General features: G+C 42.5%; 1 protein-coding gene and 1 long non-coding RNA gene across 4 annotated transcripts in view; one reads left to right on the plus strand and one right to left on the minus strand.

The window, feature by feature from the left end:
* The window catches only part of LOC147016711 (integrin alpha-1-like), a 254,090-nt gene that overhangs the window by 104,880 nt on the left and 126,010 nt on the right, over positions 1-23,200 (plus strand). For all 3 annotated transcript variants that reach the window (XR_015049650.1, XM_085847854.1, XM_085847853.1), the window contains 3 exons: positions 1,142-1,290; positions 5,250-5,400; positions 18,743-18,908. Coding sequence is in view for 2 of the 3 variants with exons in the window: in XM_085847854.1 (XP_085703980.1) it covers positions 1,142-1,290; positions 5,250-5,400; positions 18,743-18,908 (466 nt within the window). In the remaining variant the exon portion in view is untranslated. The remainder of the gene's footprint in view (positions 1-1,141; positions 1,291-5,249; positions 5,401-18,742; positions 18,909-23,200) is intronic.
* LOC147016712 (uncharacterized) lies at positions 988-21,163 on the minus strand. The gene is made up of 5 exons (XR_015049662.1): positions 20,950-21,163; positions 12,640-12,719; positions 6,619-6,763; positions 1,563-1,720; positions 988-1,378 (listed from the first exon to the last, which is right to left on the minus strand). It is a non-coding gene; the product is annotated as an uncharacterized LOC147016712 (long non-coding RNA).

The raw sequence follows: 23,200 nt of genomic DNA on the forward strand, positions 1-23,200 counted from the left end.
AAAGCCTTTGACCGCATCAACAAGACCATTAGTTCCACTGCACCAGTTAAAATACAAAAACGCCTTCATGGCTTCACATACATTTCTTTCCCTCGTTCAATCTAATATTCAAAGCACATGAGCAGATCCTTTTCCATCCCCAGAGTGAAATGTATTTTCGGTACTCCATTTTGTTAGGTATCCTGAGTTGACGTACCTCCATAGTCTGAACATACCACGTGGCTTGCTTACCTGTGCAGTACATTACCATCGGAGCAAATGCGGATTGATTAGGCAAACGTTAGCCAAATTCTACATAATCCTGGGGTTTTTCATACCATGAGGTTTTTTTTTTCCAGTCTCAATCCTGGCGGCTTCTGGCTGCTGGTCTTTCTTTTCAAGAAACGCCGGCCTTTTTGGATCCATCTTATGCCATTCTCTTACTGCTGTATGATATGCAACTTACGTACTTGAAAGCAGGAATTGTTTCATCTTTTCTCTGCTTTAATGATGAAGTTACAATGGGTGGAGTATCCACTTTGTTCTGACTTTGACTGAGTCATACCAGACTCGGTGGTTAGAGTGTCCGCTCTAAGTCTGGAAGGTCAGTTATTCGAACCACCACCAAGTCATACCAAAGACTTTAAAAACGGTATGTGCTGCTTCCTTGCTTGACATACAGCATTTAAAAGGATAAGAACACGGACAATCCCCATAGGTTGAAAATTCCCCATGAGGAAATGCCTACTGAACGTGGTGAGAAAGGCAGGGCCATTGGTGTGGTCACTGGTACCCAGGGAGTGAGGGAACTTCCTCCAAGCTCAGTGGCTGTTTGTCTTGTCTAACAGTTCTGTGTTGTCTCGCGTATTCATCTCTGTGTGTGTGTGTGTGTGTGTGTGTGTGTGTGTGTGTGTGTGTGTGTGTGTGTGTGTGTGTGTGTGTGTGTGTCTGTGTGTCACAGCTCCACTCCGAGCTTCAGCTCCTGTTTAAAAAAAGAAAGAAAAAGTGTTCTTTGTACAGAATTTTATTGAACTACATGTTTGTTATATTGAGACTCTGCTGTACATATGTGCACTGGCTTAACCCATCTGTTTAAAACAATACATTGTCATGGAAACAGTTATGAAACTGGATATAAAGGTTCTCTGTGGTTTGCTCGCAGGTTGGAGTGGTACAATACGGTGAGTATCCAGTTCATGAGTTCACATTGGAGAACTATCGCACAAGTGCTGAGGTGGTCAAGGCTGCTGGGCGTATAGAACAGCTTCGAGGAAACATGACCCAAACTGGCGATGGGATTGACTTTGCACGGTGAGTTCTCTTAAAATTCCTTCTCCACATTCCAACCATTGGACACCATGGGCTGGAGGTCAAGCATGAAATGTATGTATGGTTTTGACTTCGGGATGTTGGGAGGAGAGTTTTGTATTAGAATCATTAAAAATGAGAAAAGGAAAAAAAAAAGGTGGAGGAGAGGAGAGAAGAAGCATGCTATGGAAGGAGAATGAAGAGAAGGAAAAAGAGGGTCAGAGGAGAGAAGAGAAGAGAAGAGGAAAGGAAAGAGGGGGAAAGGGCATACTTACCTTTGATGGGGTTGAGGGTCAAGATTTTGCCATAACTCACTTACTCTTTGGGAAAGACATCATCGAATGTTTTATATCCCCCAACAAGGGCTGGCAAGCAGGACAACCAACTTATTCTCCATCTGAAGGATGGCACACTTGATGATGAAACTCCCTGCCTGTGAAGGAGAAATCCAACAACATTTAAAATATAAGGCAAAGGAAGATTAGCTGTGCCAACTTAAAAAAAAGTATATATATGAAAAGCTCATGGAAGTTTAAAGATAGGCCGAGTTTCAAATCCAGCATGGAAATCTCAGAGGTAAGTGTGCAATACTGGCAGGTGAGTTTCATCAGAGGTGAGCGTGCAAGGTGATGCTGCTACCTCAATGGTATCCCACCAGTAAGTCTGCTAGCATTAGGTGGTGGAGGTTAACAATCATACAGTGTCCTTCACAAAGAGTAGGTGAGCTATCGGCCCCCTGGCTTTCGCTGGCCCCCTTGGTTAAGTTCCAAATTCCTGCCCTGAATGCTGGGAAGGCAATGGCAAACCCCCCAGCATAACCCTTGCCAATAAAATACTTACACAGCATTAACGCTCTGGAAAGAACACGGTACAGCTTATGAATTAACACCAGGGGTTGACTCAGCCTGTCATCCATCTGAGGTTGGTGGAATGAGTACCAGTGTAGCAGCCAAAAGGCTGCACATGATGGGAAGGGGTATTGACTGATTGATTGATTAAATCTGGTATTGATGTGGTGGAGGCATGATGGGCTGAATGGCCTGCTCCAACACCTTAATTCCTTGTAAATCCTTTGTGTGTGTATGTATATGTATATGTATATGTATATGTATATATATATATATATATATATATATATATATATATATATATATATATATATATATATATATATATATATATATATATATATATATATATATATATATATATATATATATATATATATATATATATATATATATATATAGATGTTTGCTTGTGTTGGTGTTGGTGCAGTGGTTAGGGCAGCGGCTTGGGATCCAAAAGGTCCTGAGTTCAAGCCCCGTTGGGCCACTGAATTAATACACCAGGGGGTTGACTCAGCCTGTCATCCTTCCGAGGCCGGCGAAATGAGTACCAGTATACTGGGCCGGTGTATACCCCGGTTAAAGTAGGTGTACCATATCCACCATATCCCTGTGTCGTAAGAGGCGACCAGGGTTGCGTCAGGAAGGGCATCCGGCGTAAAACTTGTGCCAAATCACTATGCGGATCATACGGATGATCCGCTGTGGCGACCCTTAACGGGAGCAGCCGAAAGAAGAAGAAGATATATATGTTTGCTTGTTGTTTGATGTTTGATTTTTTCCACCAATATTTTAAAAAGTTCTTTATGATGGCCTCATTTCTCCATTTTGGTCTATTTTGAAAACATCTCGGACACAGCTGGGAAAAGGTTGTGGTGGGGAGCGTATTCCAGGATATTTCAAGTGAACACTCCGATATTCTTTTTCACATCTTTTGAATATCCATTCATACAATTATACTTAAAACACGATCATTTAAAATATAAGGCAAAGGAAGATTAGCTGTGCCAACTTTAAACAAGTATATATATATAAAAAGCTCATGGAAGAGTGTGGCCACAGTTGGATCCAACAAGCAATGGAATGAACAAACAGGAAAAGAGGATTGAAAGGATGAGGGAAACACAGGAATCTGCAAGCAAGAGGGTTAGGTTAAGTAGGAGCTAATGGGGGTAGAAGAGATTAGATGGGGGGGGGGTGACATGAGATGGTGGTGTACCATTTGTTTGAAGTCCTGGAGGAAAGAAATTTATGGCATAGCATCTGGAAGGTGGTTCCAAATACAGGAGAAGCAAGGAACAAAAGTGGCTGAGAGAGCAGAAGTTTCACCTGGACTGGATGAAGTGGTGAAAATAGAGGTCACCAACCTGTCTGTGATGTGGGAGCAACAGACCTTGTGCTTTAACCTCATGACAGGATGTTCAAATGTTGAGAGCTTTAGATTGCACAACATTGAAGAGAGCCAGAGGTGTTGCTTTGGCAACAGCACATAGGAGACAACAGTAGTAAATCAAAGGATCGACAAAGGATTTGTAGGCTGAGTTCTGATTTTTAAAGGAATGACCAAGAGCGAGGGACGATGCTCAATCTGCGGCAGGCTTTCTCTGGCCAGCTTTGCCATCTGGTCAGGTCAAGATAGGTCATGGCAGATAGTGAAGCCGAGAAGTTCAAGAGACTGCACTTTTTCCAGTGGTTGACCATTGAGATAGATAGATGGGTTCGGTTGACAAATTGTTCAATCATATGGAATAAAAAAACAATGGTGCAATTACAGTGTAATTGACACACTATGAGATTATTACTTAAACACAATCAGTACAATTTTCGTCCTACAAATAGCATTTTCCTTAGCCTAGTTCAAAGAGCAAAAACGATTTTTCAAGTTGATTTTTTTTTTTTTTTTATCTTTCGCAACAACATATCAAAACGATTCACAAACGAATGTAGATAATTTTTTAAGGGTAGGGTGCTAATGATAAGCAGGTTATTTTTATGTGCCCTTATCGATTTATAATTCATTTCTGATTTATCTTACACTGTGATTTGAGTGTGATTCTTCATCTGGGCAGAGCATTGGTGCTGCCTAAGCAGTCTCCCTGGCTCCTGGGCACAATCCTGGACGGGTCACCTCCCCGACACAGTATACCAGCAAGCTGGCACTCATTTTGCCGACCTCGGAAGGATGGCGGGCAGAGTCAACCCCACCTGATATTAATTCAACAGCCAAGGGGGATTTGAACTCAGGATCCTCGGATCTCAAACCCACCACCCTAACCATTTAACCAACACCAGGGATATTTTTCATCGGTTAAGCCCTTTATGGTGTTAATGAATCACCGTGAACGTTATCGGTGTTTATGGATGCGCAAGGTCTGTATTCTTTAGAAATTGGAAATATTTCTTTCCATTCTCTTTTTAAAACTCAAGGCTGCGGTTGTTATGCTTTGGTGATAAACCCATGGGCTCAGAAGTTGAATTGTGAAAACCCATGTTGTGTTGTTGATGTCACCAATTGACCTGTATTGCACATTGCCCACCGAAAAACCCTTTTCCCAAAACCATAATATTCTGCATTAAAAGAGTAGCTGAAGAATATTTATCATCAGCTGGAATCCGCCATGGGAAAAGAGGTATGCTCGAAATGTTACCTGCACCTCGCTTCACTCAGTGACCATACTGTAAGTTGATAAAATCCATTATTGAAATTTTCTACCAATGCTGACCGACATGAGCCTGCACAAACACTAGTGTTCCATTGTCGATGAAAAATACTCCATCTTGCCTCAGTTATTCTTGAATATGTACTCAACACTGTGGCGGTTGCGAAGTTTCTGCCGGTGCTGAAATATTTCTACAGCAAAGGCAAAATAATGTGTCCTTTGTAACTGCATGGAAAATGGATGACGGCATGGCTGACCTTGAGATAAGGCCTCAGAGCACGGCAAGAACAAGTATCCTGTCACGTGGTGGTTTGTTACATATAACACTTGCTCTCGCCAGGCTATGAGGCCTTTATGTCAATCTTTGCAAAGGTTATATCCCCGATTTAAGGCAGTTCTGTTGCTCTGAGTCTCACCCAGTGGATAATGAACTATTGGTTGTTTGTTGTTTCAGAGTTGAGGCCTTTTCTAAAGAGAACGGTGCCCGAAGGAACGCCAAGAAGGTGATGATCGTTGTGACTGATGGAGAATCGCACAACAAGCATAAACTGAAGGAGACTATCAAGGCATGCGAGGGAGACAACATTGAACGCTACGCCATCGCTGTATGGTCCACACACACACACACACACACACACACACACACACACACACACACACACACACACACACACACACACACACACACACACACACACACACACACACACACACACACACACACACACACACACACACACACACACACACACATCATCTCCTGGCCAAATCAAAACCGGAGTACATTAACCATATTAAGGAGTTTGTTGAGATCATTTATAAGTTTTAATTTGAATGTTTTCATTTCGAGAGTATCTATTGCCGCCATAAAGATGCCTCCTATTCCTGACCGATGCCTGCTCTCTTCCGTAAACTCTGTTACGCGTTGGCAAGTTTGTAATAGCTGTGAATACATGTTTCTGCTTGTTGTTTACAAAGATGGTCCAAAATGTTGGTAACATCTACTTTACCACAACTATTGCCATTGCGATCACATTCTCATAGCAAACCTATATTTTTGATGACATTTCTTATTGTCATGCTAGCTTGGAAGCATTTAAGTCAATCTGGATGAAACGTGTGGAATATGTAAATCGCTGTTTATCACATGAGGTGACAGTGACCACAACTGTTAAAGAGCGTGTAGCATAATTTTAGAATTTTTTTCTAGTTAACTGCAAAATGATGGTTTTGTGTATTGTTACGTCAGAGGGTCTGCTAATGCAGACCATCTGATACGTGGTTTAAAACCTCCATGAATAGCCAAGCGATATTTACAAGTTGCAAGCAGATAGTGCTTGTATTTTCCGCTCTATATCCCAATATCACGAGCTTCTGGTATAATTGAATATCTCCCCAATATCGATCGATCAAAATTGCAGAACCGGCGGTCTTCCCATGCACAGGAAACAAAAGGAGGGAGGAAGCTTCTTATATTTAAAATTACTGATTTAAAAGAGAAATGACATGGGGAGTCGAGACAATGAAACTCGGACTAATCCAGCACACAAGAAAACGGATAAGGGAAAGGAAAGACACGAACCTATTGTAAAAAATAAACTAAAACCCCAATGGTGCCAACCTCACGCATGCTCGCATGTGGCTTTTATGCCATTCGGGCCCACCTTGCAGCACATCACATAATTGGCCACCCTACCACATAGGGTAGTGCCGGGGTGGCCAATTATGTGATGCCTTTGCAAAAACGGTACAGGGGGCCACTTCGCCACATGGGATGGTGGTGGGGTGGCCAATTACATGATGCTTCTGCAAAAACATCCCACCTCCGTCAAGGGCTCCCTGCAGTTCTTTATACCCGTTGGTGCATGGTCCTTCATGAAGCAGCCAGTGTGGGGGATTCCCCACCCGCTCCTGTTGCGCTTTTGTATGCCAGTTCTCACTCACCTTAAGTCCTCCAGCTGGCCTCACCTGTAGACAGGAGATTTTACACAACATGTCCTCACCCTAAATTGCTCAATGATGGATGCTCACTGGCTCCTCGGTGCACATATTACACACGACTTACCTCTGACATGTCTCTAGTTCAAGTGTAAATCTAACCTGTTGGAGCACACGGTCCATAATGTTCTTAACAATTCCTAGCTATGCCTCCACCCCTTTGCAAGTAACAGTATGATATACACATATGTTAATGTCAGTGATGTACCATGCACCATTCGGTTAATGACGTTTAGTGTCATTTTATAGCTCAATGCCCATTTATATAAAATGTATAGAATATGGCTTTTTACTCTGACAGTCACTTCTTGATTGGCTTCCAGAACTATTGCAACTGGGAAATGAAAAGGAAATTAAAGCAGAATAAAATTAAAGAAATAACATTGGTTTGTAGCCACAACCTACCTCTTTTAAAATATCACTGACTTTATCATGAGACACTAAACCTTTGGTGTTGGATGGCAGGATAGCCTAGTGATAGATTGATTCTCAGCTGCCTAGCCTGGGTTTGAATCTCAGTCCAGATATAAATTGCTATCCTGCTGCTTCACATGCAGGGCAATGCATAAATGTGTGTTGTCCCTTGTTGTAGTAATCAACAATAAACCTTTTCGATCGGCTTTATTCTCACAAAACCCATACGCATATCTACAACAACATAAATATACATAGGGTAAGAATAACAAAATACAATAACTTGTACACATAATACTGAAGGCAAATACCACATACGCATCACATAATAACGAAGTTAAACTCCATACTCTAATCCCAATTACATTCCTCAGAGTACATTATTCCGAATATAGTATATAACATACCATTACTGTTCCAGCATGACTTTCCACGGAGTACGTGGTATACGTGTCAACACCAGCCATTGACCTTCATATACAGTGCTGCCACATCCGCCCAATTACCGTTGTCGCCAATTACAGTATGGCACTTTATTATCACAACAATCACCCCCTTCCGAGATATGTATCTCTATAAATCTAGTCTAATAGGAGGACGAATGGTGCGACCGGATCTTCTTGGCACTGGAGGGTTATCCACAGCATCTGATTGCTGTGGAGTTGCAGGAACCATATCAGGAACGAGGTCATCCCCCTCTGAGCAGGGTGCGTCTTGGGGACTACCCTGGGGAATTACATTTTCTTCAGAAGCCTGAGGTAGAATTTGGGGTTCACTCTTGGATGGGGTTCCAATTGGGGCTAAGTGTCTAACAGAGACCGTAGTTTCCCTGCCACCCGGGTAGCGAATATGGGCATAGTGGGGTCCTGCTTGGAGGAGGTCGACTTCATCCACAAGGGGATCAGTTTTATTTGTGCGTACGTGACGCTTCAGCAGGACTGGCCCAGGATTGCAGAGCCAAGTAGGCACCGAGGCTCCCGAGGAAGAACGACGAGAATAGTTCAGAAGTCTTTCATGAGGGGTAGCATTGGTTGCTGTAGACAACAGTGAACGAATTGAGTGGAGAGCATCAGGCAGAACAGTCTGCCAGCATTTGATGGGTAGATTACGGGATTTTAGAGCCGTTGTGATTGCCTTCCAAATGGTACCATTGAACCTCTCCACTTGGCCATTCCCTTGAGGATTATAGCTAGTAGTTCTGCTTCCAGCGATCCCCCTACTGGCAAGGAAGTCTTGTAATTCCTTGCTCATGAAGGAGGGTCCCTGGTCCAAATGAATGTAAGCCGGCATTCCGAAAATAGCGAACAGCTGACAGAGGCACTTGATAACCGTGGAAGTGGTCATGTCGGCACAAGGAAATACAAAAGGAAACCGTGAATATTCGTCCACAATGTTAAGAAAATACTGATTCTTATCTGTACTTGGAAGAGGCCCCTTGAAATCTATATTGAGACGCTCAAATGGCTGAGTAGCTTTTATGAGTCGAGTCTTATCTGGTTGGTGAAACTTGGGCTTGCATTCTGCGCATATTCTACAAGATCCAACAACCTGCCGGACATCCTCGACAGAATATGGCATATTCTTAGATTTCACAAAATGGTATTAGCGGGTAACCCCTGGGTGGCACAAGGCTTCGTGGAGGTTAAACAGTGAATGTCGATCGTGGCATGCCATCCCACAATAAGACCTGGAGAATGTATCAGAGGGAATGTTTTCTCGACCAGGACGATACACAATGTCAAAATCATAGCAAGATAATTCCATCCTCCAACGCATGAACTTATCATTCTTCATCTTATTTTTATGCTGCTTATCAAACATAGAGCTCACTGATCGTTGATCTGTCTTTATAGTAAAATGTCTGCCTGTAAAATACTGTCTCCAGTGGCGAACTGTTTCAATAATAGCCTGGGCCTCCTTCTCAATAGAAGCATGACGACATTCGGGTCCCTGAAGGGTTCGGGAAAAGAAGGCTACCGGACGTCTTACCTGGGTGAGGAGTGCAGCAATTGCTACATCTGAAGCATCGGTCTCAACTTCGAAGGGTATGGATTCGTCAATCGCCCTCACCACTGAACCTTCAATGTCTTGCTTAAGAAGATGGAAAGCCGCTTCTGCTTCCCTTGTCATGGGAAATGTAGTAGTGGCACACAGTGGGCGGATCTTGCTTGAGTAGTCATATATCCACTGTGAATAATAGGCAAAGAAGCCAAGGATGCGTCGGAGCGATTTCATGTCCCGAGGAACAGGCAAATCCTGCAAGGGTCGGAGTCGTTCAGGATCCGGGCGCATTTCCCCTCCTTCCACCACATATCCGAGAATACTGAGCCTGTTAGTTGAAAAGATGCATTTGTCTTCATTGTAAGTTATATTCTTTCTCTTCACAGCCTCAAGAAATTTCGTGAGATTAGCATCATGCTCTTCCTGAGTCATGCCGCAAATAGTAATGTTGTCTAAGTAAGCAAATGTTCCAACCAGTTCTTCTTCTTGGATGAATGAATCCACGATACGTTGGAAGCAAGCCACTCCGTTGGTGACGCCAAAGGGAACCCGAGCAAACTGATAAAGGCGTCCACAGGCCTCAAACGCGGTGTATGGCTTATCTTCATTTCTGATGGGGATTTGATGATACGCACTACGGAGGTCAATTGTACTAAAAACACGGTATTGAGCAATCTTGTTAACAGTGTCATCTATACGAGGCAGAGGATACCCGTCAAGAAGTGTAAATTTGTTGATAGTTTCTGAATAGTCCACGGCTAAGCGTTTCTTGTGAGTTTCGTTCTTAACGACAACAACCTGTGCACGCCAAGAGGAGTTACTGGGCTCTATAATACCTTCCTTCAACATCCTTTGAATTTCCTTTTCAATGAATTTACGATCATCGGGAGAGTACCGGCGTGATCGAGCAGCAACAGGATAACAATCAGCTGTCAAGTTGGCAAACAGTTCTGGAGGGTCAACACACAGTGTACTGAGTCCACAGATAACAAGAGGAGGCAAACTACCTCCATATGTCAGTGTAACACTATCATGCAGTCCCTGAAAATCCTGGCCCAAAACTATATCTGAACACAGCTGAGGGAGTATGGACAGACGCACATCTTGGTAGCACCGACCGTTTACTTTGATATTGACTTGACAGAACCCTGATGTCTGAGCGGTGAAGGAAGTGGATGCCATGGAAACATTGCCTTGGGTGTGATGTACACTTAAGGAATGGCACTTAATGAGGTCGGGATGGATAAAACTTTCTGAACTACCACTATCAATAAGGCTATCCAATTCCACTACATTGAGCGTGACCCTCACAACCGCCTTTGATAACACCCCTGGGGCAGCGGCAGAAGACACAGCCGCTAACGTTGCCTGATCAGAGGAAGTTGCACAAGCACCAGTAGCTACTGATGAAGTACTACGGCACACCTTAGCAAAATGACCCTTTTTCTGGCACTTATGACACACAGCCTCTCGTGCCGGACATTTTACATGTGGGTGTTTTAAAAAACCACAAAAGAAACATTTAACACCCGTAGCAGCCATTACAGTTGTGGGTTCCACTTCACCGGTATTCTGATTGGATGAGGCAGCACCCAATGAACGGGAGGGTTGAATAACACAATAAGATTCTGAAATTCTTTGGGCTGAATCTAGAGATCTCGCCTGATCAAACATGGTAGCTAAATCTAAAGTCTTATTCTCTAATAAATGTTGTCTGATCAGTGGTGACTGCAGGCCACTAATGAAGGCATCCCTGATGGATTCTTCGCAATGTTGAGTTGCTGTTACAGCCCCAAAGTTACACTCTTTACTTAACGTTTTCAGAGTCAGAAGGTATTCATCTAAGGACTCTCCGACCTGCTGGCGGCGAGTTGCAAGATGATGGCGTGCAAACACTTCATTAGTGGGCTTTACGTACTGTGACTGTATAGTATGGATAGCCTCATCATAAATGGTACACTCTGATATAGTTTCGTATAGTCTTGGTGAGACAAAATTTGTAAGCAGACTCATCTTATCCAGATTATCCTGTGGTAGAGCTCCCAGGAAGTTTTCGAACGTCTTCAACCAGTGTTTCCATTCTTGTGCCACTGTGGGTGAACTGGGATCCGAATCCAGCCTCTCTGGTCTCAGCAAACGCTCCATTCCAGTGTAGGCCTCGGTGCTCTTCTGGTCCAATCCAACCAGGTAAGTTTTGTGAGAATAAATTATTGTTGTAGTAATCAACAATAGACCTTTTCGATCGGCTTTATTCTCACAAAACCCATACGCATATCTACAACAACATAAATATACATAGGCTATGGAGTTTAACTTCGTTATTATGTGATGCGTATGTGGTATTTGCCTTCAGTATTATGTGGACAAGTTATTGTATTTTGTTATTCTTACCCTAACACCAATTACATTCCTCAGAGTACATTATTCCTAATATAGTATATAACATACCATTACTGTTCCAGCATGACTTTCCACGGAGTACGTGGTATACGTGTCAACACCAGCCATTGACCTTCATATACAGTGCTGCCACATCCGCCCAATTACCGTTGCCGCCAATTACAGTATGGCACTTATTATCACAACATTCCTCACATGGAATATTTAACTGTGTCCCATCTGCTGGTATTATTAACATCCTACGGTGTTCTTCCTGGACAGTCGGCGAGCTATTGCCAGCACCCTGGCCAAGTGGTGACCCATTTAGAACTGCTTCTAGCCTTTAAACATTTCTTCATGAATAACGATATGCCGTGGAACTCTGTAAAGATTGTATGAACCACAATACTTATGTGTTCCGGAGATATATACAGAGCCTATAGAAAGTCTACACCTCCTTTCAAAATTTTCACTTTTTGTTGCCTTACAGCCTGAAATTAAATTACATTTAATCGGACATTTTATACCTTTATTTACACATTGTATCCCACAACTTCCAAGTGAAAAACAAATTCCAGAAAATTAACTAAAAATACAAAACTAGAATACGAATACTGTATATTGGGTGGATAAGTGTCCACCTCCCTGAGTTAATACGTGGTGGAAGGACCTTTCATTCTTCCCTCCAGGTCTTCAAGACAGCTGTTCACCACCATCTCAGATTATCCCCCATCCAAAACCATGATCTTTTCTACACCTGTTAAACCACACCCATCCTCACTTCCAAATTTTGCTTCTGTATCCATCTTGTCGACCCCTTGCGTTCTCCCCTACACCTCATGGTTACCCATATCCCTTGTTTGTCCATCTCAGTCTATTTTCCGCCTTGTTCTCCTGTTGGCATTTACCCGTTACCTTTCTGCTGTTCCTTTTATTATGTTGCATCCTGGTCCATTCTGGAATACATTTTAAACTTTAAGGAATACTTTATTTTTTTTTTACTTTTCAGATTCCAGCAGGAATACATTTGAAACATTAAACATTCCACCTACCCGCCATGTTGTTCTTGTGTTTGTGGATGTGTTCAAGCCTTTCCATGTAAGATTTGTTTCAGGGCCTTGCACTGACAATTCTGGAGGGTCAAGAATTTTATAATCCAGATGACTTTTCAAAAAATGAACATTTTCAACCAACAAAAATCTTTTGGGAATCCATTTAATAAAAAAAACAAAAACATTTCACATTCTTCTTTCTCCCTCTCAAATTTGCATTAACAAAGGAATTCAAAATGAATTTATTTTTCTCTCAAAATGTGCAAATTTTAATGGATCCAAATATGTTGGCTAAAAAACAAAGCCCTGTGATGTCTTTCACAAAGTATGAACATTCATTTTATGTTCGTGGGAAAATAGTTAAATATAAAGTACATCTGTATGTTTAGCCATTTTCCCATGTGCTGAAAATGAATGTCATTCTTTGTCAATGATAGTATGGGAGTTTTTTTTTTTAAGTTTTTTTTTCCTGTGCCTTGGCTTCGTCCATTTCCGCAAAAGGCATTCTTGCTTACTTTGGGAAATGGTTCAAGATACATGTAATCGCTTCTCCACATCCCTTTGTGTTCGCAAAGTGTACCATTAATTAAAATAAGTTAATGGCATTAGAAAACTGCCAATCAACAGGTTTGTTTGCCTGTTCCAGGGGGTTAACCGAGTTGGCTACAAATAAGAAGTGTTCTTCACTTTTCCTCCCTTTAGACGCCACTGTAAAATAAGTTGCTCATGTGTTCGCCACTTATTTCATGCAACACGTGAACCAATTTCAAAGAGCAGATTCAAAGCTTAAATATTGTTGCAGCTGAACATGGAAATGAGAAGTCGAGTAAAAACCTTAAATGAAGCATTTTTATGATTGATCAACCAAGTGTAATTTGTTTTGGTAACCTAATGATTGCTTTGGGCCAAATTGGTTTACAAATATGTTTGAGAAAGAGAGAGGGGGTGAGTGGAGAGAGGAGAGAGGGTGGGGGGAGGGTGGAAAGAGAGGGGGGAGAGATATTAAATAAGGAAAGGGAAATAAATATCTGCATTCAATAAAAAAGAAATACCATTAATATACATTTTATTTTTTTGTTGTTGTTTGTTTGTAATGATCGTTTACTTTTTGGTTGGAAGCGACTTTCTTCTTTTAAAAAATGTGTCATCCCATCCTCCCCAATTTTATATGTACAGTGAAGTGACTTTTGTTTTCCCTGACTGCTTAATAACAACTTTAGTGCTTCCTGGTTGTGATTGGTGGACGTAACACAATGTGTCCATGTATCTATCAGATGGCACTTGTTGGGACCAAATACAACATGGCATCGCCGGCCACAGTCAGTGGGGCATTAATAACCAGTAAAAAGCCTAAAATGCTTCAAAAGTCACCAGGTAGATGAAACAGAGATATGTTGCCCTGATGAGCCCCAATAAGGGCAAAACCTTATTGGTAGGTTTGCTTTTCATCTGTTTGGTGACAGCTTTTGACTTTGCATTCATAAGCTGCTGGATGGCCTTCTGGGTTTGCAGGCATGATGCCGTTGTGATGAGGTCATCACAGCGTTGGTCTAAGTTAAGATAATTTAATAATTTCCATTGATACATATATATATATATATATATATATATATATATGTATATAATTTTTTTTACAAGGAAGATTACTTGGCCTAAGTGATGGGAAAAGCCAGCAGAAGTATCCATCCCTTGTGATGGGAAAAGTTTAAGTTAATCCATAAACGTAAATAATATTTCTTGGACTTTAAAAAGGTCAATTGTGTAAAAATATGAAATCATCCATAAAATAATTACCTTTAAAAGAGTGAAAAAGTGAATTTTGGAGCCATTCTACCTCGTGTTCCATGAGGACGCTATTATTTAATTATATAGGGTGAGGAAAAATTCGATATTTCCTCATTTTTTTTCTGACTTCACTCGATATTTTGACATAATTATTTAGGACATGAATTCCAATCATCGAATATGTAATCATATTTTTAATATCAGCTTTTAATAAGCCTATACAATACATTATTCAATCTTGCCAGGAGTCAATCACATCGCACCTTGCCTCAAACAGCCATTCAGCATAAAGAGCGAACAGATGAATGGACAGCCATCTCTGTCATATATTATGTATATATAGTGAACAAAAATATGGAAACACCAAAGTAAAGTCACTTAATAGGGCATTGGGCCACCACGTGCGGCCATTACAGCATGTGTGTGCCATGGCATAAAGTCGACCAGCGTTTAGAATTCTGCAGGAGGGATGTGGCACCATTCTTTCACGAGAAAGTCAGTCAACTCACACCTGTTTGATGGAGGTGGAAAATGCTGTCTCAAGCTTTGTTGCAGAATATCCCATAAAAGCTCGATTGGGTTCATATCTGGTGACTGAGAAGGCCATGCCATATGGATAACATCAGTGTCATGCTCATCAAACAATTGGGTGACCGCATGTGCTCTGTGGATGGGAGCATTGGGGGGTCTATTCTTGCAGCCATGCTCACCATAATTATAGGCAACCAGATCTGTGCAGCTTTTATATACATGACCCTAAGCATGGGATGTTATTTGCTCAATTAACACATGGGCCGCACCTGTGTGGAAGCTGTTGCTTGGTGTACCCAGGTGTTTCCATTTATTGTCATATATATATATATATATATATATATATATATATATATATATATACACACACACACACACACACACACACACACACACACACACACACACACACACACACACACACACACACACACACACACACACACACACACACACACACACCTGGGGTTTGAGGTTTGCCACGATGGGAAGCACTTGGCCTTACCTGCGGATGGCCAGCTAATGAAGTTACAGTGAGTATGCGCTGGCTAACAAAGCAAATTATTGCTTACCTGACCCTTATGATATATGACAGCTTTCCTGACTCCACCCACAATTGTGACCTGAAAAATCATACAGCTGCCATTTTGGTGCTTTGTGAAGCCAAAGACATCTTTGGAGCTTTCATTTTCAGAATCGCCATGTCCTCTGTATAAATTTTCCTTTCAATGTAAAATGACCAAAGCGACTGTTGAAAGGATCATCAATGTGGTTGGAGGTTGGAGCCGATAGGTGTCAGCTTATGGGCCAGCACTATTCAAATATATCCGAGCCATATAAACATTATGTATTATACATATATGTGCATAAGCAGTGGGCATAATTTTGCTTCAAACCCAGGTTTTGTTTTTTGTTTTCATTGTGGGTCAACACCGTACACCTGGATCCTGTTGCACATCATTTGCGTACGATGTGCGACACCTCATTGCCGAAATGCTGGGTCGATTCAGACTTCCAATCCGCTGGTACTGTGACTATTTGGACATGTGATCTGGTAGGGAAGACCACGAAGTGATCAACCATTAGTCATAATAAGATGACTCGGTGGAATCAGACCAGTCAACTGAGTTGAACCGCTTGACTACAACAACATATATATATATATATATATATATATATATATATATATATATATATATATATATATATATATATATATATATATATATATATATATATTGTTGCGGTTTCAGGGCTCGAGCCTACTACGAGGGGGAAATCCCTGGTTTCTTTAGAACTCACCCGGACCTGAGGCCATCAGGAGCAAATAACTTCACCCCATGGTGGATTGCGATGCAGCTCTGCTGCCTACGACACAACTACGAATGCCAATTAGGCGACCACGAGTCCCAGTGTCTGTCCATCTAACAACCGTTTAACTGAGTGTCCCATGGCCTCTTGACTGGGGAATGCACCCTCGGCAAATGTGCTACTTACCTTACCTGGTGATCTTGAATGCAGCCGAGCTGTACCGCGAGCACATGCCGGACCCTGCAAACTGAACCATGAGGAATCTCAACCTCCCAAGCTATCTACGTGTGGACAGTGCTGGACCAATGGTAAAAAAGACGCACATGGACAGATCGGAAATAGATTAAACAAGAACAGGTTTATTTACACAAGTCACGAGCAGGACAAAAAGGGGGGAGGGAACATAAGGATTTCAATGGCATGGGGAGACATGAGGGTTAAGCAATTTGTACAGCAATGAGATCAGAGAAAGAGAAAAGAGACAGAGCAAGCTTAACAAGAGCCTTACCTTCCACTAACACAGTACACAGGTCAAACATTCACAACCGCTATTCAACGCTGAGGGAGAGAAGTGGGAAGAAAGACTGTGAGGTGTCTCGGGTGCATGGAAGAACAGTGACGTGCTTGTGGGTGTGCGTGTTGCGAGTGTATTTGAAAAGGGAAACTGGGAAAGGTGCAGCAGAAAAGATGTGTGAGGGGATAGCCTAGGTGTGCGATCCGACCAGATGTCTGTAGTGCAGCTTGGTTTTGGTCCTTTTAATCAGCTTGGCTCCGTCCGCCCCCTCGCAGCCTCGGCTCCTCGCTCATGATGACAGTTCATGAGGTAAAAACCAAAGGAGCGAAGGTGCCAAGAACCAACAGCACGACCTCGGAACAGTGTCTGGCTCCCGTCGACATCGCTGCCTCAGAATGTCCGCAGACCATTGAAAGAGGTGAGCAAATAAAACCTCCGCAACCCTTGAAAGAGCCCAAACGAACGTTGAAAGCGCCCAAACAACTGTTGCAAAAGACCTCCTCAAATGACCGTTGAAAGGAGCCATGAGCAAACGCTCCGAGGTTTGCTCTTTTGTAAGGCCGACCTGGAAGCTTCGAGAATGTTTGCGTCATTGGGTGGGGCCTGCACGCAGATAGGCGTTCCTACTCCCGAGCCCCGCCAATTCGAGTTTCTGCAGCGAGTCCTCTCAGTCGGGGTTTCTGGCTGTCGTAAGAGTCGGACCTCGCTTGCCACCGCTTAAGGCGAGCGAGTATTCGGCTGGTTTGTGGCGCGCAAGAACGATTATGGGGAAACGAACGGAGCCGATTTCTCTCAGGTCAAGGCTGACCAAACATCGCCCAGGCACGTGATCGCCATCACGAAGGCTAACAATGGGTTAATGGTTGAGGGTTGTGGGATGAGGGATCTCCTTTAGAGGGGGGGGGGGGAGTTTGAGGTTATGTAACTGTACTTGATGTCTTCATTGCCTTTTGTACGTGTGGGAAGAGATCGTGTCAAACTACAGTCTGTATTACTGTAAATAAAGGTGTGTGTATTTACGTGTGGTGTGAGAAAAGAGAAAGGGAGAGGAATTTAACGATAAAGAAGAGAGAGAAATTAATGATAAAGGGAATGTAAGGAAGGGATCGGCACACGCCCACATCAAATGACGGCCAACACCTTGCCGCCAACCTTCCATGAGCAAAATAAAAATAGGGGGTGAACCCTAATCTACCCGTTCCAACACGGTTTGGATCCCACTAACCCATCTAAAGGTAAGGGACTAGTCAAAACATTTATTATGGAAATAACTACGCTCAAGGAGCGACGTGTCGTGAGTGCACATTTACAACAGCGGTTTCTCAAAACTGCAACAGTATAAAATGTGGCCGCACTCAGGGCCTGGATTGTTGGTACTCTGAATGATGTGAGGAAGTAATGGAGGAAGATGTTGAATACCTGAGGAATTGCAGCAACGAAAGTGCAGTTGAACTCATTCCTTATGTGCACCTTTGAGGACATTGTTTTGGATGCTTGAACTACACTTCAAGAAAGATTTGCCACTGTGTCTCTGTTTTGATAGCATGTGCTCCATCTAACCAAACATGATGTCATAGGAGGGTTGCAAGTAGTAAGTAATGTTGGTGGATTCCTCTTTCAGAGAAGCATGATGTTTGAATCACCAAACAGATTGGCTCGCACTTCTGCCTCTTCTGCGAAGGTGTCTCTAAGTCCAACATTTATATAAGGCAACAGGTTGTATTTTGTATCACACCAACCACTCCTGGGATGGTTGAACCTTGGTCTCATATATTTATTGCCATTGCAAGATATTTTGGAAAGTTTCTCGTTTTCTTGAACTAACTCTTTCGTCGTTAATGAACTTAATACATTTAACTGAAGGTTACAATCCAAACAGCCTTAGACTCCTCATGGCTTGAGTTGAGACCAGGAAGTTGACAATGATAATGAATGACTTGTATACTGTTATAACATCCACAGGTGCTACGGTCATACAGTGCAGATCCAGAAGCAGTTCGCACGTTGGTAAATGAAGTACGATCCATTGCTAGTGACCCTGTGGAGAAACACTTCTTCAACGTAACGAGTGAAGCCACTCTTGTGGACATTGTTGGCACACTCGAAGACCGCATTTTCAGCCTCGAAGGCAAGTCCATCATCCGATATTTTATAAGGATATGTAAGAAAACATAGCTACAAGAGGAGGCCATTTGCCCATCAAGCTTGTGTCATATCCACATCCCATTGACATAATCTATCAATTTACTTATTACCTCCACCACCGAAGGTGAAGGTGGTTTTGTTTTCATCCCTTTGTGTTTGTCAGTTTGTTACTTGCAAAATCGAAGATTTTTCAAGTATATGAGTCAGTCGATTTTGTTGTTATTCTGTTTGTTTGTCAACTGCCTGCAGGTCACAATTTAAAAACAATCTTCTCTGAGACTGAGAAGTCTCAACTGAGAAGCTTGTTGATTTTGAGGTCAAAGGTCAAAGGTCGTCTTGAGGTCGAATTTCTAAAATCGTCATTTTTCATCCGATTGACTTGAAATTTGAACACAGTTTGCATAGTGTGTCACTGAATTGGGAAACCAACTATTTTTGAGGTTAAAAAGGTCAAAGGTCAACTCAAGGTCAAACTTCGAAAATCATCCGTTTATATCTGAAAAAAAAATCGATTTCCATTTGATTGACCTGTGCTTTGATTAAGATTGTCAATTTTAATCTTAATGAAATGGACAATTTGATGTATCCATGACAACCTTTGGAGAGTGGGGGTGGATTTTGCAAGTATCATGCTCTGCATGACGTCTTTTTCTTTTTTTTTTTGTTTGTGAACAAAATATCTCAAAAAATTGTGGACAGATTCGGACGAAATTTGGTGGAGAGCTTGGGTATGTGATATGGACGAAATTGGATTTTGGTGTAGGTCCGAGTCTGGATCTGGATCTGGATCCGAGAATTTTTAAAGTGATTCTTCACCATTGAGTGATAGGGCTAAAACGATACATCGCACGATATTTCAAAAAAGTTATGGATGTATCCGGCCGAAACTTGGTGGGTTAGTTGGTCAGGTTACAAGAACAAGCTGATGAGATTGTAGTTCAGGTCCAACTCCAGATCCGGCCTTTCATTGGGATACAAAACATAAACTAAGCTTTGCAGGGGTATGCGCTCGAACGAGTGCCCTCCTGGTCTTCTTATGTACTCGTCTGAATCTTCTCATTTACTTGTTCTAAATTAATGCCCACATCCCATTTCTGATTTTCTTACTCTTCAGGCAGATAATTTAGCCAGTATAACAGTATCCAATGGCCTAGTTTTCCTGAGAGATATGTAAGATCCCAACATCCACAACCTAAGTGCAATTGCAAAAGCCAAGTTTAAATCTCCATTTGAAGGACAGTGTACACCCGAATGCAGCACCCCTGCAGGCAATGCACCAACAGCAACTTTCGATAGATTTGACTCCACTGGTTGAAGGCAAATATATCTATATATCTATATATATATATATCTATATATATATATATATATATCTATATATCTATATATATATCTATATATATATATATATATATATATATATATATATTGTTGTCCCTCAGCCAAAAGCACCCTTCTGTCCATGTCGGTCTCCCATTCAAATACCAACTGGAATTGAATTTGAACATCTTTCAAGATCAGATGCATTCAATTTTAAGCTACAAGATAAGGCTGTTATCCATATTTCTCTCTAAATACCTTTGTTTTAAATGAAACATGCAAGGTTTGTTTTCTCTCTAAATATCTTTGTTTGATCGACTTCCGGTTCCGGGTTTGGAACGTCAATAGGTCTCCTTCGGGGCTCTCTGCTGACGATCCCAAAGTTAAGTTTCCGCTCGTTTATCTGTCCCGTTTTAAATGTTTATTTTCTCACTTACATGTTACTGTGTGTTCCGAGTTCGGTTTTGTTTCAAAAAATCGTGCTATTTTGTGAGTTTTGTCGACTTTGTCATACCGAACGCTTGAGGCCTACCCTTGAGGCTTGAGGCCTCACGGTACGATCGTGTTTTGTTTTTTCTCCCCATTACCTTCAATTTCTATCTTCCTCATTTTCTTAATGTCCCCCATACCTCCCAATTAATCACTCTATTTCTTATCTTAAAACAAAAATAAAAAAAACGCGATCTTTCTCCTTTTTCACTCACGACTGTCAATTCTTCTTCTTCTTCTTCTTCTTCTTCGATCGCTTCTTCTTCAATCTCTTCTTCTTCTTCTTCTTCTTCGATCTCTTCTTCTTCGATCTCTTCTTATTCTCCTTCTGCTTCTTCGATCTCTTATAATGCTTCATCTCCCTCTTTCACACGTGTGGTACTCTTTACTGTATCATAATGCACCACTCTGCTACTATTTAAACAATCTGCTCTCAATTCGACCTTTCCTTCATACCTTGCTTAAAAAATCCAACTGTTACAGTGTTTCTTCTCTCCATTCTCTGAATTCGCCTTTATTGCATCTATCAAGAATTGTGTTAAATTCCATCTCTGACCAAAATCTTTAAAAAACCCCAGTTTGCTGTGAATGTTCGCTTTCCATCAACCATTCTTTTTTTCCAACTTCAATGCCAACTCACCCCTCACTCTCAAAGCAACCATCACACTCTTCTCCCTCCAAGCCTCCCTCTTACTTCTCTCAAAAACTCCCCCCTCACCTTTCTCCCTCCATTCATCCCCTCACACATCCTTCTCAAAGTTTCCCCCCTCATCCACAAAGCTGCCTCCTTCCACTGCCCTCTCACCTCCTTCTCTTCACTCCACCTCCTCAAATCCTCAACTGCCTTCTTCCCCCTCTCTTGTCCGCCATCTCCCCCAGTACCACAGAGCCTTTTCTCCTCCTCATCCGGCCCCCTCCACTAGCTATTCTGCAATCCGCCACACTCTTTCAACAACCCTCCTTACCCCCCCTCTCATCCCTTGTTCTACCCTCCCCCTCCCCTCCCACCCCCTGCACCCAAAGCCTCCTCCCCTCCCTCTTCATTAACAGTGTGGACCTCAAATATCCGGGGCCTTCGCTCAAACCTTTCTGATCTTTCGATACAGGTTCCCACTGACAAACCAGACATAATCTGCCTTACAGAAACTTTCCTCCCCCAAGACATGTCTGACTCCCAAGTATCTCTCCCTGGTTACTCCCTCCTCCGATATGACAGACCTGAGCCTCGTCCTGGTGGAGGAGTTGCTCTCTTTTTCAAAGACTCTATTCCTCACTCTCCATGCACTGCTCTCACTCCCACACACCCCCAGGAATACCTATGGCTACGGATTCCCCTCAACTCCCACCTCATGTTTATATGTGTACTGTACCGTCCACCTAACAGTGATGACTCCATCGACACCTCACTATCCGAAAACATGGACCAACTTCTATCTTCTCATCCAAACTCTCTCTTCCTCTTTTGTGGCGACTTCAATTGTCATCATGCCAGTTGGTTAGGTGTGGGTACCTCTCTCACCTGTCATGCAACCTCAGCAAAAGCTTTCTGTGACTCATTGGGACTGACTCAATCAGTCAACTTCCCTACCTGGATCTCAACCAATGGTACTCCATCTCTTCTGGATCTGATTTTGACAAATTTCCCTGACAATATCTGCTGCTCTTTCTCCGCTCCAATTGGTTCTTCTTACCACGTCCTTGTCAAAGTGGACATCTCTCTGGCTATTATCGGAGAACCACCTCACCGCCATCGAGTCTGGCATTTCACTCAAGCCGACTGGCAGGGTCTCCAAGCAGCCCTCAAACTTATAGACTGGTCTCCTATCGCCACTTACTCAAACATCAACTCATCCTGGGAATTCTTTCAAAGAAACTTGCTCTCCCTCATGCACACAGATTTATCCCCTCTCGTCTTCAGTTGTCCTACCCTTCCTCCCGCCCTTGGTTCATTGAAGCTTGTGGTGAGGCAGTTGTCCTGAAACAACTTGCCTTTGCCTCATGGAAAGTGAACCCAACTGAGGGTAATCTCAGTTCCTTTCATAAAGCTCGGAACAAGTGTGTATCTACCCTCAGGAGAGCCAGAAAACATCATCTTTGTAATCTCAAGTCTGAACTCTCAAACCTCTCTCCCCCCTCAAAATCCTGGTGGCGTCTAATCAAATCTGTTTCTGGTGTATGTTCCCCCTCCATCCCCTCCCTTACCTCAAATGGCAGCACTGCTGATAACACACGTGAAAAGGCTGAATGCCTAAACTCGGTGTTTGCACCTAAATCTTGTGTCCAAAACCCATCACTTTCTCGACCCACCTTACCCAGTCGCACCCAACTGTCCGTAGACTCTGTGTCCTTTTCTCCTGACAAGGTGGAGAGCTTGCTGTCAAACCTCGACTCTATTCTGCAACCGGTCCAGACGGCATCAGCCCACATGTCCTCAAAGCCTGCTCTTCTGCTCATTCTCACCCTCTC

This window comes from Eptatretus burgeri, chromosome 11 (assembly GCF_056783735.1).
Source record: "Eptatretus burgeri isolate ZD-2024b chromosome 11, Ebu_testis_v1, whole genome shotgun sequence".
Lineage (NCBI taxonomy): Eukaryota > Metazoa > Chordata > Myxini > Myxiniformes > Myxinidae > Eptatretus > Eptatretus burgeri.